At 49.7% G+C, this 18,021-nt stretch overlaps 1 protein-coding gene across 2 annotated transcripts in view; it reads right to left on the reverse strand.

Moving 5' to 3' along the window:
* Positions 1-9,258, reverse strand: part of ZCCHC7 (zinc finger CCHC-type containing 7) — a 90,767-nt gene extending 81,509 nt beyond the window's left edge. Inside the window, exons 1-2 of one of the 2 annotated variants that reach the window (XM_068175623.1) lie at positions 9,159-9,258; positions 6,776-7,474 (exon numbers count right to left, since the gene is read on the reverse strand). In XM_068175623.1, coding sequence (XP_068031724.1) covers positions 6,776-7,474; positions 9,159-9,168 — 709 coding nt within the window. In that variant the 5' untranslated portion in view covers positions 9,169-9,258. The remainder of the gene's footprint in view (positions 1-6,775; positions 7,475-9,158) is intronic. The other variant, XM_068175624.1, reaches the window with a different exon arrangement.
* Positions 9,259-18,021: the final 8,763 nt, after the last annotated feature.

The following is an 18,021-nucleotide window of genomic DNA, read 5'->3' on the forward strand; positions in this document are numbered from 1 at the left end:
TGTCACTGGAACCTGCTGTCTCCAATGGGCCTACTCAGGCTCTCTGAGGGCATTCCCCTCATCCCCACCTCAAAAGTGTGAATAAAGGAACACCAATCACCACGTCACACCTGAGACTGTGCAAAGGCAGCAGAGGAACATGCAGAACCAGCACCAAACTGATGGCAGAGTACACCAAACCAGTGCCAAACCACACCAGCCTGGTGACAGAAGCACCTCTGCAGCTGGTTCTGTGCACGTGGCTCCCAGCAGTGCACGGGAGACATGTTACCCGTGGCAATCCACATCCACCAACAAACATCCAGGACTGGACAGCGAGCTTTAATTTTCTTCCTTCCTCACTGCTAATGTCATTGTGTGACAGAACACATTCTGGACAGCTGGGAATGTCACATACAGTGTGAAATCAGAGATGTTAGCAAAAGCTGTAGAGGAAAAGCAGTCAAAGACCACCACCAGGGAGAGGAAGAGGCTGAGCTTGGCAGGTGGGAAACCTTACCACTGCTAAACATTGCTAGGTAAAAAGAAACAGCTTAAACCCAAATTCCATGATTACCAAAACTGTCATGCTGGTGGGAAATTCTGCAGGGAATGCTGGGGACCCTGAGCAGAGGAGCTGGAGTACACACACCCACACTCACCAGTGTGTCCCCTGCTGTCACAATTCTGCCCTGGCAAAGGCTGTGGGAGCAGAGCTGCTCCATGTGGGACACAGTCACAGCAACACACAGCCCTCACCAGCATGAGCTCTGGAAATACCAATTATATACATCAGCAGGATATAAAGACCACTGCCATCACCCCAGGCCTTGCCAGCCTGTGCCACAGGCATGCGTGTACTTGACCACGCACAAGTGCTGCAGCAGCCCAAGGAGCTGCTTCTGCATTTCCTCCAGACTTAAAAAGAAAGGAATGACCACACAGCCCTGCCTCATGGTCAGCATCTCTGCAGTGGTGCTGCAGGAGGCAGGGTCATGTTTCTGTCCCCCTATACCTGGCACCTACGCCTGGCAGCTCACCACAAACTTTACTTTTCCCCTATGTCCTCTGTATCCAGTATAGTCTCTACTGCACTATATAATTGCTTAAACACCTAGAACTTCTCATTCGAAAGGATTAAATCAGTTTCCCATCTGTGTTCAAAAATTCAGTTGCATATGAGACTTTGTTACTGCCTGTAAGAAACACAAAGAAATAGGGACAAGGAAGAAAGATCAAACTGATAACAGAAGAGGAGGAAATCCCCTTAGAACTACCACCAAAACAGAAGGAAAAAAGGTGGGGAAATTGAAAAAAAAAGTCACAGAGAATACATGACCATGTAAGCATGGGCACTCTTGCAGAAAACCTAGTCAGCAATCCCAAGCCAGAGGAAATTTAAATGAGAGCCAGGTCCACAGCAGTGACGGAATCTGAACAGATACAAGGGGCTGCTCAGGTTGCAGGATGTGCTTAGCCTCAATCTCTCTGGATTTGCAAAGGAACTTTATTAGTTTTATTAATTTTTTTCTTAAATAATCAAGAGATTCAAGTGTATCCACATAACACGGTGAAGAAGATTAAGATTTTTTTCGTTAATCAAAATATCCATATGCATGTGTTGTATCTTCCAAGGGGTAGGTGGATTCCCACTGCTGGCTCCTGCTCCGGGGTGCGTTCTGCTGCAGGAATTCATGCACAAACCACTCCCACCACATTTCCATGACAGCAGGGTTCCAGCAAACACAAGTGAGGAAGAAAACCCCCCAGACCACAGGAAAACCCCCCAAATCACGGCACTCAGTGGGGTGCAGTTCTGGGAGAAGAAGTCCACAAGGGGCTTCACCAGCACATGGGAAGGGACTCTGCTGCCCAGGCAGCGGTGCAACCCAGCAGCGGTGCAACCCAGCAGTGTTCTGTCCCTGCCTCCAAGGAGGGAAGGGGAACCAGTCCCAGCCCCGGCCTGGCTGTGCAGGCAGGGGGAGTGAGAGCAGGAGCTCTGTGCCAGGACACCACGGCCTCCCCCTGCTCTGCAGCCCCTCTGTGCCCAGCTGGGGCAGCCCCCGGGCAGCACTCGCCACGGGCACAGCTGGCCAGCCACGCCAGCACGGCTGCCAGCACAGCCTCCTGCTACAAAACCCTGGTTTTAGAGCAAGATAGCTTTCCTGTGTGCTCTTCCATCAGCTGGCCTGAGAGGCTCCTGGAGCCCACGCTGCTCCAGGCAGTGTCACGGGGGGCTGAGGCCACCCCTGGAGCGGGGACATGGCCACGGCCACCGCGTGTGGCCCCCAGAGCCGCAGCCTGGACGAGCCACCACCAAGTACCAGGGCATAAATCCCTGCCTTGGGTTTGGGTGACACTGAGGCTGGCGCATGGATCACACCAGGGAGTCCTGCTGCTTTTAAGAAATGCAGCGCACACCTCTACATGTTAATGGTAATGTGTCCAGGTATTAACAACAAAAATATTTCGATTGTTGAAGAAATTTCCACCTGGAAATCTTTTTACTTCTGAAAGCAACTTTGTTTGAGATTGAACCCAGTGATTCCACAGCTTGGGTATCCAATAAGCTGAGGGAAATGAGACTCTTTACAGAGCACTTATCTGGCCTAGAAAAATGAAAAACTTAGGGTAGTCATTTTTGTAGGAAAAAAATAAGTTGTTGCTACATATCACAAGACTCCAGAACTAAAACATACTGTATGATGCAAAAGTCACATTCGAAAGCAGCTGTCAGGAAAAAGAAGCAAAGCACAACTCATTGTATTTTGTTGCAAGCTTACACCTTTTCACCATTTAGAAACAAACTGAGGGATTTGAATAATAGAACACAGAGAAAAGAAATACAGATGTGGTCAGATTTTGTAGTAGTTTTTGCAGTGCCCCACAGTTAAAATAAATTTAAGGTCAATGTCTAGAGGAAGCCATTCCAAACACTGATAGTTCACAAAGGGCATTTCCTTTTTGACAGAGATAAAAATTAAGTCAAATTTATTGGAGACTGCTATTTCCATTTTGACCCTGTAAGCTGCAGTTACTGCCATTAAATAGAAGACTCCTTCATTATTTCTTAGGGAAGAGGCAAAAATTAAATGCTTTCAAATTAATTTTCTTTTCCATTTCAGGCATATTGTTATGTTTTCATTCACTAAATGTTCAAACATGCTTCTTTTTTTTCTCCTTTTCATTTTACAAGTGTTCTTTGGAGTCAGAAGCAGCCACACACCACAAACTTGCCAAGCCCAGAGTGCAATCATATTCACAGTCTCTGAGAAAGGGGCCAGGCAGGCAAAGGATATAACAGAGAAGATAAATTGCTTTTTGTACCCCTTAGTGGCCGGACATCAATGCTGCAGCTCTGAAAGCTGTCTTTCCAAAAAAAAAAAAAAAAAAAAAAAAAAAAGAGATTAGGATTGCAGCTATTCATGGAAGAAGAAATATGTTAAAAGGAAGGTTTTAATGAAGAAATGGATGAAAGACTTCCAACTACAGGAGATTAACGTTCTTATCATATAAACTCTTACTGCAAAGTGGAGAGAAGGGTGGGAGGGGAGAACACTCCTCCAAAGACATGGAAACTCTGACACTGAAAATGAATTCTCTGCATTAATGCATGGCACAGTTTGTAATGGTTCTGTTTGCACACTTTATTATGGACTCCTAAACTTAAAAAAAAAAAAGTGTAATTATACCATAGACCTAGATTTGCTGGTTTATCCATTTTTGAAACACCCTGTGAAGAAAGTAGCACCCTCTAAGCACAGCAACCATCAGGCAGTTTTCTGACAGTCATGCCAGGAAAACCACCAGTGACAGGTGGGAACACACAGGTACCTGGTCCTGCCTTTTGGCAGGGAAAACAGGAATTTTACAGAAGTACAAGCAAAAATTTTCTGTGGCTTAGTGTGGTATTAGACAAGCAAAACCAAAACCTGAAAGGCACCTAAAACCATCAGGAAGGAAGCAGGGCAGAGGTGGGGGGAAGACTCCATGGAACACTGGTGCTTGTGGACCAGCCATAGACCTGTAGAATGCCAGGTGAGGACCAGAAGGTAAACCTTGATCTGCCACCAGGACCCAGAGCTCATGTCCCACAGCCACATGACATCTCTTTCCTTCACAGCAGATACTGGAAACTGGAGCTGGAGAGCTGCAGGGGGAAAGACTCTCTGAGCACTAGAGGTACCAGGACAGCATTATTTGTTTAAAGGGAATATTAAAATAATAAGTTTGTTAGGCAAGAGCAGTCGGACAACTGAGGTGTAGGGCAGTGAACAGAGTGAGATATGCTCAACTCCTTCCCTTAAGGAGCTGTTTCTGATGCAGTGGAAGCTCAGCATCTCTGTTCAAGGGCTCAGATGTGAAGACAGACTCATCAAATGACTGACACAACCGGCTGCTCTCACTGTCACAGGACTGCTCACGTTTCAGTTCCCTTTTCCACGGGAAGCAAACTGGACATTAAACACCACAGCACTGTCACAGGAGGTCAGTCTGGTGTACAGTCACAGGCAGTTCCAGGGGAGAAGGCAGAGGCAAGGCTTCTTGAGTTCTTACACACTATGATCATCCCTACTGATACCACAGGCTCTAAAATTGTAATTTATGTATAGTGTTGTCACCAAAACATCTACTTCATTCTCTAGAAACCCTGAAAACAGAACTGTGCATGTCCCGAATATTTTAAATGAATGAGCAGAGAATATCTCTGAGAGAGTAATTTGCCAATATACATATTTTTAAAATACATTTCTTTGAACTGAAAATTTTTATATTCATGTTTCAGCAGAACATGTTTCATTTATAGCATCACAAAATCCCAGAATGGTTTTGGTTCCAAGAGGCCTTAAAGATCACCTTGTTCCAAACCCCTGCCATGGGCAAGGACAAGTTACATATTATTGTCTATAGGATGAGAGATACAAGCTCAGTAAACAAATCACATTTATTGCACAATAGGAATATCTGTGGCTTCTCTTTCCTACAACTATTTTGATGCTGTTTTGGTTTTTCATTACATACCTACAACACAATTTATTCTAAGCCTATGTCTTTGCAGGGGATCACAGTGTGTGTTACAAAAGCAGCAGCTAAATCAAACTTCTGGGCACCAGAGCTACTTGAATTCCACCCACCAGAATCTGGAAGGGTTTGGAGAAGGTTCTGGCCTACTGGCAAGAACAAAACCAGTGTAGGAGAAGAGCAGGTGTATTTATGACCTCATATGACCGCCTTTGACTTCCCACTGAAACATCTCAAAAACTGTTCATATTCCCTACACTCTACAAAACCATTTTAGTTCTGACCCATTCACACAGTGCAGGGAAATTCTAGCCCTGTTGTCTGCTCTGTATGTGGCTTGCTTATTGCCAACATTTACTGTGAACCAGAAACATTACAATGTTTGTCACAAAAACGTGGCATAACTGAGCAAAAACTGCCCCCTGGTACCAGACATTCATTGGATTTTTAAAAGCCCCCTCAGTCAGCACTGGCACAACTGCAAGGCAACTCTTAGAAACTTCCAAAGGATTTGTAAGGAGGAAAAAACGACATGAATTCCAAACATGTTTGTGCTTATTAGGGCCTCTGATGCCATGACAGAGTGCTTTACAGAGAAGCCTCTGCAGCCACAAGCTGTGCTGGGCTAGGCAAAAATACACACAATTCCACCAGAAGGGTATCAAACATTTATGGTCCTGAAATACCTGTTTCTTCAAAGAAGAGGGCGAAGCCTATTCCTCAGCTCTTCCCTCTCAAACAATGCAGCAGCAGCAAGTGAACAGCAGCATGTGAACTGTTTATAGACATTCTGACAAAAAACTCCACTGAAGTCAGCCTGCAGATCAGTGTCACAGAATGCTCCATGTATTGCAAAACCTCCTCACTTACATGTGCACAAAATAAAGTTATGGCATACACAGTTTTTTAACTTCTTTCAAAGTACGGTCTATTTTACTTCATTTATAAACTTCTCTTCCTTATTTCTTTCTCCAGCCTTTGTCTGGGTCATGATTTCCCTCAATCTGGCAGAGGGGATGCTGTTCCCAGCAATGGCTTTGTGCTCCAGGAAACCAGTGAGCAATAAGAAATCCCGAATGATCATCCAGCAGAGTTTGCAGTTGCTGGTGACACAGTGCATGTTACACACAATGGTTTTTACAGACACCTGCTGAAACTCTGTGGCTCTGACCACCACCTTTATGGACCTTCTTTGCTGCAATGGGGAAGAATGTTTATCAAAATACCAAAATGCCGGACTTCAGTAGCTGGGGAGAAACCTGTCTGAATTCAGTGCAGAATCCACATGAGAAAAGTCAGACAACTTCAGATGAACAGCCCAAACTGTCAGGAGTGCTGAGGGGGCAGTCACCTGCTGAACTCACGCAGAGGAAATGCTCAGGTTTCCCCTCTGCCCCTTGCCTCCTTCCTGATACAGCTCATCCCTCAGATGAGGAGAGAGCTCAAAGGTCTCCGGTCTGGCACACAGCAACTTCTTATATGCTCTCAGAAACACAAAATACATGGCAAGGTTGCAAAGTTCACTGTATAAATCACTCTGATATTAATTCTAAATTTCTACAAGGAAAAATTCTGTTTTCCTTTCACATGCCATGCTGCTGAAATAAAGGTATTGAAATGGTACAAATAATGAGCATTTCATTTACCACAGCTATGCATCCATTGCCATGAACTCGTTCGCTTTCCATCCATCTTTCAAGCACTGACATCAGTGTCATTGCAGACAAATTGCTGTCCCCACACAAGAACAAACAGGCCAATAAAAAGCACTAACCTTTCCTGACAGGAGTGGCACAGCCCTCAAGGTTCAACATGATGTCTCCATCCGTGTCATCAGCACCAGCTCCCAGGAGCATCCAGCTCTCGATGTTATCGCTGTCAGAGGTCAAGCTCTCCTCCTCCGAGCTGTTTATCACCAACACGTCGTACATGGCTTCAGGTCCAGCAGAAAGGACTGGGGCAGGCCTCCCACTAGTGCTGCCTCTCTGCCCTGGTGTGCCCACAGCAGACTCAGGGGGACACGGGGCATTACACCCAGCAGCTCTGGTGTGATTTGGTGTGGAAGATACAGGGTGGATGCGTGTTTTACCTTGAGCTGAAGAGCATCTTGACCTCTTTGCCTTGCTTTTGTAGATGCTGTCATCATCTGGGGTATCAGACAGGACGATGATCTCAGGCTCATCCGAAAGCTGAGTACCACCACCAGTGAGCTCAGTGAGTTTCTCATCTTCATCCTGTTTCTCAGTTAGACCTGAACTTTGACCCATGGCTTCTACAACATCAGCTTCTTCATCCATTTCCAGTGTGTCCAGATCCCGGGAATAGTGGATCTGGCTGTAGAGATGAAACTCCACCTCACTATCAACACTCTGCTCACTGGATGACTCCTCAGGATAAAGTTCATCTTCGTACACTTCAGTATTCTCAGGATCACCATACCCAGTAAATATTCTGGAAAGTGAAGAGTCTGAGTCTACAAAAAATCAAACAGTTATATCAGAATGGTCATATGTCCAAAATAAGTGATACCTTTGGTCTTCTTAAAATTGCTCAGGTGAGTCGTAGAGCTCTGCACACAGAACATCAAACTGAGCAGATTTAACAACAGCCACCTTTGCTCAAAGGTGGAACAGCAAAAGCTACTTTAGGACGCATTTGCATTAACCATAATTACTACATCAGCTCAGCTGCTTCGGCCTCTGGAAGTGGCATTTACTGAGCTCGCCCCTCCCACACCACAGAGATCATCTGGCCGCCCACGGACCACACCCAGAGTACTGTGTACTCCTCGGGCTCTCCAGAGTGGAGCAAGTGCAACAAAGAGCCACTAAAACCATTAGGGGATTGCAACATGTGTCATAGAAGGTCAAGCTGGGACTGAACTGCACAGGGAAGGAAAGCTCCGAAGGATTTATCCTCACTCACAAACACCAGGGGCAGGGGGAATAAGCAAGACAGAACCACCACAGTACTACCCAGCAAGAACTTGAAAGGCAACACAAAATAACAAAATACAGGGAATTCCACTTAAATGTAACTCTGTTGCCCAGAGAGGCTGCAGAGCCTCTGTTCCGGAGGACTTTCCAGCCTCAGCTAGGTGCAGCCCTGAGCAAGCGGCTCCTGGTCACTCTGCTTTAAGTCAGGGCTGAAATTGCCAGAGGCTCCTTCCCACCTCAGCTGTGCTGTGATCCCAGCCTAAGGGTGAGTGTGTTCAGAACTCACAGCCTGCTCCCTTGCAAGACTGGTAAAACAGGGAGGTTCTAAAGTCACCCTGCCTCCTTGAAAGACTATCCTACTTCGTGTTCATGACCACATAGCACAGGACATGGAACACTTCCTCCAGAAGTCTGCCCGAATTTCTGCATTACAGTTACTCCCATGGAAGTCATCCAGCTTTTCTAGACAGGAAAACTGCCAGATGAAGTTCAACTTTTTAGCTGGTGAAGAAGAGTTGCATTGTACTGTTTAAATCCACTTAGTCGCACACACATACAAAAATTCAGATTTGTGAGTTTTGTACAGATGTACTTGTGTGATGATGCTATTTAAGGAGCCCAAAGGTTCCTGTTATGAAAGCTCTCTGCTCTTACCCAGGTTCCTAAGTAAACATAACATCTAATATGATAAATATATGAAAGGACAAGGTGGTAGCAGACACAATGAACCTACTTTACACCGCTACCTAGCTTTAGATGCTGTAGAAAGGAAGAAAAAGTACAATGGCACCTGAATGTCTGTAGTTAGAAAAACATTTTACAGACCCAATGAAGGTCCCAAACTTCAACATTTTTGTCAACTTCTCATGGCGTCCCTGTTTCAAACAGGTTGGAGCCTGTTCCTACCCACAGAGCTCCAATCAAGCACATTCACAATATTAACATGTGGTTATGAGGTCTGAGAGGAGGCCTTCAGCAATGTAGGAAAGTAACAAATCCTCCTGAAGATGCTGTGCTTTTAGTGAGCTTCAAAACGGAATCCAAGTACTCCTTCCTCCCCTTCTGTCACCCAGTGGATAAAGTCACACACAGTAAGCAGTGACCACTGCTAAAAACTTGCAGCTGAACAACACTGATGTCTCCCAAGCGTCCAGGGAGCTGACTCATGGACACTTCACAGGGCAGGCAACAGCACAAACAGGCAGCAAGCACTCCACTCACTTTGATCCATCCTTCTCAGAAGGTCAAACAACAGCTCCTCCTCCTCTGGGGTCCCCACGTGGCTGGGATGATGAAAGGCTCTTCCTCTTGCTCAACATGAATCCCAGGCCACTGGGAAACAAGAAAGATCCAACATCAGCACCACAACACAATCTGGGGACCTGCTGCTCACCACTCTCACACTCAGTCCACAGCCATGCCTTTCCACTTCAGGAAAGAGCAACAGCCATGTTAGGTATCCCACACCACAGTAGACACAAACACAGCCTCAAGGAAAGGGAAGAGAAGCTCAACAAAGTCTTGTTGTTATTCAGATTGCCAAGCTGAAGGCGTCTCACTGAGTTCATACAGGTAACTCAGAGAAAGACCTGACAGCAACCTCAGATTTCCTTTTGCTAGTGAAAAGTTTAGACTATGGGCCAACATTCTTTTCCACAGAATCATAGAAGGGTTTTGGCTGCAAAAGAGGGTTAGGGTTAGGGTCCCTGTTTTCTCAGCTGTGTTCACCTCCAAGTGCCCCACCTATCCTGCTTCCAGCTGGACTATCATAAAGACACTCCTGACATCTGAGTGTGAAGAACACATTACAAATATTGGTCCTGCAAAGACTACCTGATCTGGTAGGCTGCAGGGAGCAGCAGCACACTGACACATCCTGCTTAGGAACTAGATTACCTTACTTGGAAAAAAAAAAAAAAAACCAACTTCAAACCCCTGGCAACAGTAGAAGTCGATCCCTCTACCAGGAGGAGTTGCACTCCTACCTGAACCCAGAGCACAGCCTTCCTCAAAAGCACCTGACTGTCTCTCAGGTAGCCCTGAAGCAAGGACTACCTTAAAATTCAAGTAAAGAGCTACCAATGTTAAAATTAAAAAAATCACAGACATCTGAGCTCCTTCTGACCATTTCCAAACAAAACTACAAATGGCTGCAGTTGGCAACAGCAGGGATAATTTTCAAAAACTGCTTGCCAGCATTTTTCATCTGAGCCACTAGAAATCTGACATGGCATATGTGATGCAGCAGCAGCAGTGGCAGCAGCACCAGGCAGTCAAAAGGGAGGTGCCAACTCGAAGCAGAGAGGAAGAGCAAGGCCAACAAGCCAGAAATAACAAACAAGCTGATGAGAATGCCTCATCCAAAATCCCAAAGCAGCTTCAGCTCAGGTCTCACCCACCTGCAGCACTTCAGGACTCTGAAGTGAGAAGCTCAGGGCAGTCCTTCCCATGTCATTCCTGTTCACCTACCTCGACTCTCCCTGCCAGCCCCTCCTCCCCACTGCTGAACTCCAGCACCTCTGCTGCTCTTGCTTTCTCAGCTTCTAACAGCTTCCAGAGCCCATCACACTTACTCTCAAATACTGGGATTTCTTACAAACTTCTAAATGAAAGATAAAACACAGAGATTACTTCTTCCACTGCACTTTTTGGACAAGTGTACTGTTCCCATCACACATCATCAGCGAATTCCAAATATTTCCCTATTTATCTCATTCTCTGCTTGATCTGCACAGTCACATCTAACCCTTTATGATAACGGCTGCACTGAGAACAGAGAAGCAAACCTGCTCCCTATTGCCTTGGAAGGCAAAACACAACCCTGCTGTCAGGCTGTTACAGACAGCAACAACAAAATGGGAAAGAAAAAACGGGAAAGAAAGCTCTTTCAAGAAAATTACCATGCTGTCCATCTAAACATGGGGTCAGACACCAGGACAGCAGGAGCCAGCTTTAAATTTAGTTCAATTTGTGATACATGAACTGCCTGATGCTTCAGGCTGCTGAGACATTGCCAGGGCACAGGCAGAATGGGACCAACAAGGAACTCAAACATTCCAGAGCACGTAAATAAAACCTTTCACTTCAGCTGCTGTAGCTGTTTTGCACCTTGCATTGCTTGGATTCCATGAGAAAATTATCTTTGTGAAGCTCATGACTGCAATGAAAATCATGTCTGGGAAGGTATGAAAACGTCAAACCTAAATGTATTCATAAAAACCGACCCAAAGATATATTTATTAACAGAGGCCAGTGTCAGGAGACTGTTTCTTTTCCCCTGCTTTGTTTCTGTACCCAGTGTGATTCCAACCTGTCTGTGCCTCACAGGGACACCGCGTGGTTCCCAGAGCAGGTGAGAAAGCCACAACCCTCACCTGCTGCCCAGGTGAGACTGCTGCTGTAGCCACCTGTGGCTGCCCCATCTGCAGTGGAGAAGCCCTTGCAGAGGAACATGGAGGAGTGTCAGGAGGTAGGCTGGGAGCAGCCTCTGCCCTCATTTTCCATGATCTAAGAGTGATTTTTGGCTAAATACTGAGATGCAAACCCTCTCTTTGTCCCATTTGCTGCCTGAGGAGACACAGCTGTGCTGGACTTTCATTAAATGAAGTGCAAAGAGAGAAGCAAAGCTTTGGAGAAGTCAGCATTTTTCTAGTGGCAGCTATACCTTCAAGAGATCACGGAGATATCGCTTCCACACCCGAACCCTGGAAAATAACAAAACATTTCACATTTACTTCAAGCCTTTCAGAAGATTTTTTTTCTTCCCACAGGCCCTTTCCGGATTATGATTAAGAGTAACATGCTTTTCCGGGGATCCTAGGGATGGATGTGGTCTGGCGAGTGGGAGCAAATCAGGACTGGAGATGCCAGGGACACCCCGGGGAAGGGATGCACGCCCCGAGCACCGGCCGAGGGAGCAGGCGGAGCGGGGTCCGGGCACATGCAGAGCCCTCCTCCGGACCTCCAGGGCCGCTGGGCATCGGGGTTTGTTCCCGGAGGGGACCGAGACACGCCGCAGCCGGAGGCTGAGCCAGGATCACGGACACCGGGGCCGGAGCGCGGGGCGATCCCGGACGCGCAGCAGCCGCCACGGGACGGGGGAAACCGAAGCGGGGCCTTGGGGAGTGGGGCCCGCCGTGTACAGCGGGGTCGCGGTCGGGCTGGGTGGTGGCGGAGCCGGGTGGGGCCCGGTGCCGGTAGCCACGGACGATACTCACTGCCGATACCGGAGCTCGGTATCAGCACCCGGTACCGGGACGGATGAACGGACGGACGGACGGACGGACTGCCCGGCCCACCCGCTCACCCACCTCCTGTGCCAGTGCTCAGCGCAGGACACCCCCAGTGCCGGCGCTCCGTGCCGGCCGCGCCGGGACCCGCCGAGCAGGAAGTGGCGGCGGCCTGGCCCCGCCGTCCGGCCACGTGCTTCCGGTCCCGCCCCGCGCCACAGCCGCGGCCCCGCCCCGCCCCGCCAGAGGCCCCGCCCCGCCAGAGGCCCCGCCCCGCCCCCCACAGCCCCGGGCCGGGCGGGGAGGGGCGGACGCGGTTTTGGGGAGAATTTCCCGAAAACTGGGAGCGCGGGGATGGGGCTTTCCAGAGCCTCGCGCCCTCCCGCTAGCACAGTCCTATGAGAGGACCGCGTGTCCATGTGCGGAGCGGACAGAGGCCGCGCCGGGCACCGCGGGTGGCGTGATCCGAGAAGGGACGGGCTGGGAAAGGACCTTAAAGTTCATCCAGTCCCTCCCCATGGAGGGGACAGGGACGGGGACAGGGACAGGGACAGGGACGGGGACAGGGACAGGGACAGGGACAGGGACAGGGACGGGGACAGGGACAGGGACCGGGACGGGGACAGGGACGGGGACAGGGACAGGGACAGGGACGGGGACAGGGACAGGGACAGGGACCGGGACGGGGACAGGGACAGGGACAGGGACAGGAACAGGGACCGGGACGGGGACAGGGACAGGGACAGGGACAGGGACAGGGACAGTGACAGGGACGGGGACAGGGACAGGGACAGGGACAGGAACGGGGACGGGGACAGGGACAGGGACAGGGACGGGAGCAGGGACGGGGACGAGGACAGGGACAGGGACAGGGACAGGAACAGGGACAGGGACGGGGACAGGGACAGGGACAGCGACAGGGACAGGGACGGGGGCAGGAACGGGGACGGGGACAGGAACAGGGGCAGGGACGGGGACGAGGACAGGGACAGGGACGGGGACGGGGACAGGAACAGGGGCAGGGACGGGGACGAGGACAGGGACAGGGACAGGGACGGGAACAGGGACGGGGACAGGGACAGGGACGGGGACAGGGACAGGGTCGGGGATAGAGATGGGGATAGGGATGGGGACGGGGACAGGGACAGGGACGGGGATAGGGATGGGGACGGGGACAGGGACAGCTGCCACTCAGCGGGCTGCCTCAAGCCCAGTCCAACCTGGCCTGCCGCATTTCCAGGGACGGGGCAGCCGCAGCTCCTCTGGGCAGCCTGTGGCCAGGCTGCGGCACCCTCGTGGGGAGGAATTCCTTCCCGCTGTCCCACCTAACCCTGCCCCTCTGTCAGTGAGAATCCCTTCCCTTGCTCTGTCACTCCAACCCCCGTCCGAAGTCCCTCTCCTGGAGCCCCTGTGGACATTGGAGGGGGCCCTAAAGTCTCCTCAGAGCCCTCTTTTTCTCCAGCTGGACATGCCCCGCTCTCCCCCAGAGCAGAGGTGCTGCAGCCCTGAGAGCGACACACGGGCACATGCCTGGATGTGCAGGTGGGTACATGTCAGGGTTAGCTGGTGAGACCCCAACAGTGTGAAAGTCCTTTTTCTCCCTTAGCCCGAAGCCAGTGAAGAGCTCTGGAATGTGTCCGATTGTGCTTCCAAGGTTGTTTATTTCTTCTTCTTTAAACATTCTTTCTCTGACCTGCTGAGCTCTGGCTAACAAGGAGGCCATGGCATTCTCCCCTGCCCTCTTGGGCGGTGTTTACCTTCTATATCAAAAATTACGTATACTATATTTACAATTTATTACCAATTCCCATCGCCCATGTTAGACTGTGAATCCCTACCTTGAACCAACAGAAAAGTGTCACCATCACACCAAGACATGGAGAGCAAGAAGAAGGAAAAGAAGGCTAGGACATGCCCAAATTCCTCCATCTTGTACCCCTTTGAACCCCATTCTAAAACCCCCAAAATTCTACTTTTCCACCCTGCGTTAGTTCAAATATCACACTACTCAAACCCTTGTGGCTTGCAATTCCTCACACAAAGTTGGCAGCTTTTCCCACGGGCTAAAATCGAAGCCACAGGTGTTTTTGACTTCATGCCAGGGTCTCTGAGCCCCCTGCCAGGGTCTGGAGACAGCCAGGGCAGCCAGAGGGATGTCCTGCACTCCAACAGGTACACACAAGCCTGCACACTCCATGAATCCTGCTGTCCTTGCTGGAGCTGCTGCCAGCAGCCACGCTGCCCAGTGTGCCCAGCAGCGCCTGGCACACAGCCCTGCACCAGCAGGCCCAGCCTGCTGTCCCACCAGTGACCTTGTATGAATCCCAGTGTCCCCAGTGTTCACCTCTGTCACTCCCTGGTGTACTTGCTGACCTGCACAGCTTTACAGCTGGTGCTGGCTGCCCTCGCTGTGTCAGAGTTCAGGACATCCCTCTGGCTGCCCTGGCTGTCTCAAGACCCTGGCAAGGGGCTCAGAGACCCTGGCAAGAAGTCAAAAACACTTGTAAAGCTGTGTGGGTCAGCAAGTGCGCCAGGCCAAATTCTGTCCCCACAAATGGGAAAGATTCCTCGTGGCAATTGTGCTGGAACTCGGTGGGACGGTCTGTTTGACACCTTGGTGCAATTGCACCAAGAAGATGCATTTTTATAAATGAGATGATTTGGGGTGACATCTATCGTTTTGTTCTGTTTGTGTCCCTCCTGAAAGGCCAAATTTTGCCCGTTTATCAGGGGCACTCCGCCTCCTGCAGGGTGCTGCCCCTTGACACACAGATCCTCTGACCAAGGTGCAGCGCCCCTGGCAGGCTCGGGGACCTGCACATGCAGCGACGTGCACATGGCAGAGAGGAGCCCTGGCCCATGTACACAGACATCCTGTTTAATACCACCAGACAGAGTTCTGTAGGGGTGTGTGTGGTGTGCTTCTGCTTTTGTGAGCGAACAGCTGGGCTGACCTGCAGCACACAGCAGCAAGGAGTCGGGCAGAGCCTCTGAGGGGCGGGAAAGGCCAGCGGAGATGAGTGAGAAGGTGCCAGGAGCTGGGGGAGATTCAAGCTGTGGCTGCTGCGTGGGGGACACTGGTGTCCCTGGCTAGCACAGAGCTGCCCCTCTGTGCTGCCCTACTCCACTGAGGCCAGCAGGGCTGCCTGTGCAGACGGACACACATGTGCTGGCACATCCACTGAGCCCAGAGCTACCATTTTACATCTCATTTTTTGTAGGCCTTTCAGACTTTGTGGGTTTCCTTAATGCAGTGCTAGTACTCTATTTTCAGCATTACTGGTGTGTAATTACGACCTGTGTTTTACCTCTGTGAACACTAGCACTGGCAGGTATGTATGGGCTGCAAAACTGCCTCTTGAAAGGCAGAATAATGTGTTTCTCTGATCCTCCAGGCTCTAGGTCTGGGAAGAAGTGAACAAATCCAACCCACAAGTAGAAAGGTTTTATCTTCTGGCAGAGAGCGAGTGGAACCTGACATAGCTGTGTGTCGTGGTTTGACACGGAAGTGAATTTTTTCAGGAAGGTGGGTCAAACCAATCAGTGGTCAGGTTTGGATATTGGCACCTGGAGTGACCACTGAAGGTATGGACATGCCCCTGAGAGCACAGGGAGTTAAAAGCAAGAACTGCCAGGGGAGATTTCTCTTTGGTTCCGGTCAGGGTGCTGTGCAGATCTCCCCTGCCCAGCCATGGGGCTGGGTGGGGAGGAGAAGCCATGAGGCCTGGTCGAGGTGAACTGAGGGGGCTGAAGGACTGGAACCGAGCCAGCTCCTGTGGACGGAAAGGTGGAGAGAAGTGGAGATACCTTTGTTGTCCCCCCCCTCAGAGGGAAGAGACAGAGAGTCCCGATGGCACCTGTAACTTTGCCTTGGCCTTGGAAATCGGCTGCTGGGCAGAGATATCAGCCGTCCAGGGAGTCTGAACTTTTAACCCTTTCCTGGGAAATGAAAGCTTTGTAAAATATTACTCCTCCTCGTTTTGAAGTACAAGAGAGACAGTCTGGTGTCTGAGATGCTGGAAGAGGAAATTTCTGGGTGGGAGGAGATGATGGAGTGGCTTGTGGCTGGACTTTTCTTGTTAGCCATAGACTGAACCAAATTCTCCTGCAACAGAGGCTGCATTTAGGGGGATGCGGTGGTGGGCCAAGAGACCTGTTTCAGTGACTACCAGCAGAGGAATGGAGAGAACCGAGGAAAGCTGAAGAGGGTGTGGTGACGCCCTCTGTCTTGAGGAAGAAGAAGATCTCTGTTCTTGAGACCCCTGGCCCCAGGGGAGGAAGAAAATGGGGGGGACTGTAGTCCCAAGAGGAGATGCTGAACAGTTGTCTCTTTTGGTCCTTGGCAAAGCATCCTTAAAAGAGCCCTATGAGCAGTCTGTCCATGCACGGTGGTGAGAGCACTGTGACATGGAAAAGAAAGTGTCACACTGGCAGATTTTCTCTGGGCGGTTGCCATGTGTGATGTGGAAACACAAGGGTGGCAATTGTGTTTCTTGGGGGAGTCTGTGGTGCAAGAGAGACTTCTCTCTCCTTTGAGGTTCTGAGTGTTGATTATCTAAAGGGTGGCAACTTGATCAGGATCCTGGGTGGTGTCTCACTGTGGGTTTGTTTGGAAATTGGGTAGGAGGAGGAGGAGTGTTTTGGGAGGTCTTCATCCGGGGTTTAGTGTTTGTGTTTTTTATAGTAGTAGTAGTTTGATAAAGTTTTTACTCTTTGTTATTAAGCTTGGGCCTGCTCTGCTCTGTTCCTGATCACATCTCACAGCAATTATTTGGGAAAGTGCATTTTCATGGGGGTGCTGGCATTGCGTCAGTGTCAAACCATGACACTGTGACACCTGGCACTGGCCTCAGGTACTTTGCTCTGATCTTATCATGGCACCTTTCAAAACAAAAATGCTTTTAATGCTTATGGATGTTATGAAACCTACTCAAATATATCAGATAATTCATTGCTGTAAAATATACGTTGTTAAGATGATTGAAATGCCAATGTGACACCCATTCACAAAAAGGGTGCAAAGGAGGATCCTGGTAACTACAGACCAGTCAGCCTGACCTCAGTACCTGGCAAAATAATGGAACAGTTTATATTGAGTGCCATCACACAGAATTTACAGGATGGCCAGGGTATCAGACCCCGTCAGCATGGGTTTAGGAGGGGTAGGTCATGTTTAACCAACCTCATCACCTTTTATGACCAGGTCACCCGCCCAGTGGATGCAGGGAAGGCTGTAGATGGTGTTTATTTGGATGTCAGCAAGGCCTTTGACTCTGTCTCCCACAGCATACTCCTAGATAAACTGGCAGCCCGTGGCTTGGACAGGAGCACTCTGTGCTGGGTTAGGAACTGGCTGCATGGCCGGGCCCAGAGAGTGGTCGTGAATGGTGCTGCATCCAGCTGGCAGCCAGTCACCAGTGGTGTCCCTCAGGGGTCTGTGCTAGGGCCAGTTCTGTTTAATGTTTTTATTGATGATATGGATGAGGGTTTAGAGTCTTTCATTAGTAAATTTGTAGATGACACTAAGCTGGGAGCGTGTGTCGATCTGTTAGAGGGACGGAGGGCTTTGCAGAGGGACTTGGAAGGGTTGGATGGATGGGCAGAATCTAATGGGATGAAGTTCAATAAGTCCAAGTTCTGAGTCCTGCACTTTGGCCACAATAACCCCCTGCAACATTATAGGCTGGGGACGGTGTGGCTGGACAGTGCTCAGGTGGAAAAGGACCTGGGGGTGCTGGTTGACAGTCGGCTGAACATGAGCCAGCAGTGTGCCCAGGTGGCCAAGAAGACCAAAGGCATCCTGGCCAGTCTCAGGAATAGTGTGGCCAGCAGGAGCAAGGAGGTCATTCTTCCCC

The sequence above is a fragment of the Anomalospiza imberbis genome, chromosome Z (assembly GCF_031753505.1).
Source record: "Anomalospiza imberbis isolate Cuckoo-Finch-1a 21T00152 chromosome Z, ASM3175350v1, whole genome shotgun sequence".
Classification (NCBI taxonomy): Eukaryota; Metazoa; Chordata; class Aves; order Passeriformes; family Viduidae; genus Anomalospiza; species Anomalospiza imberbis.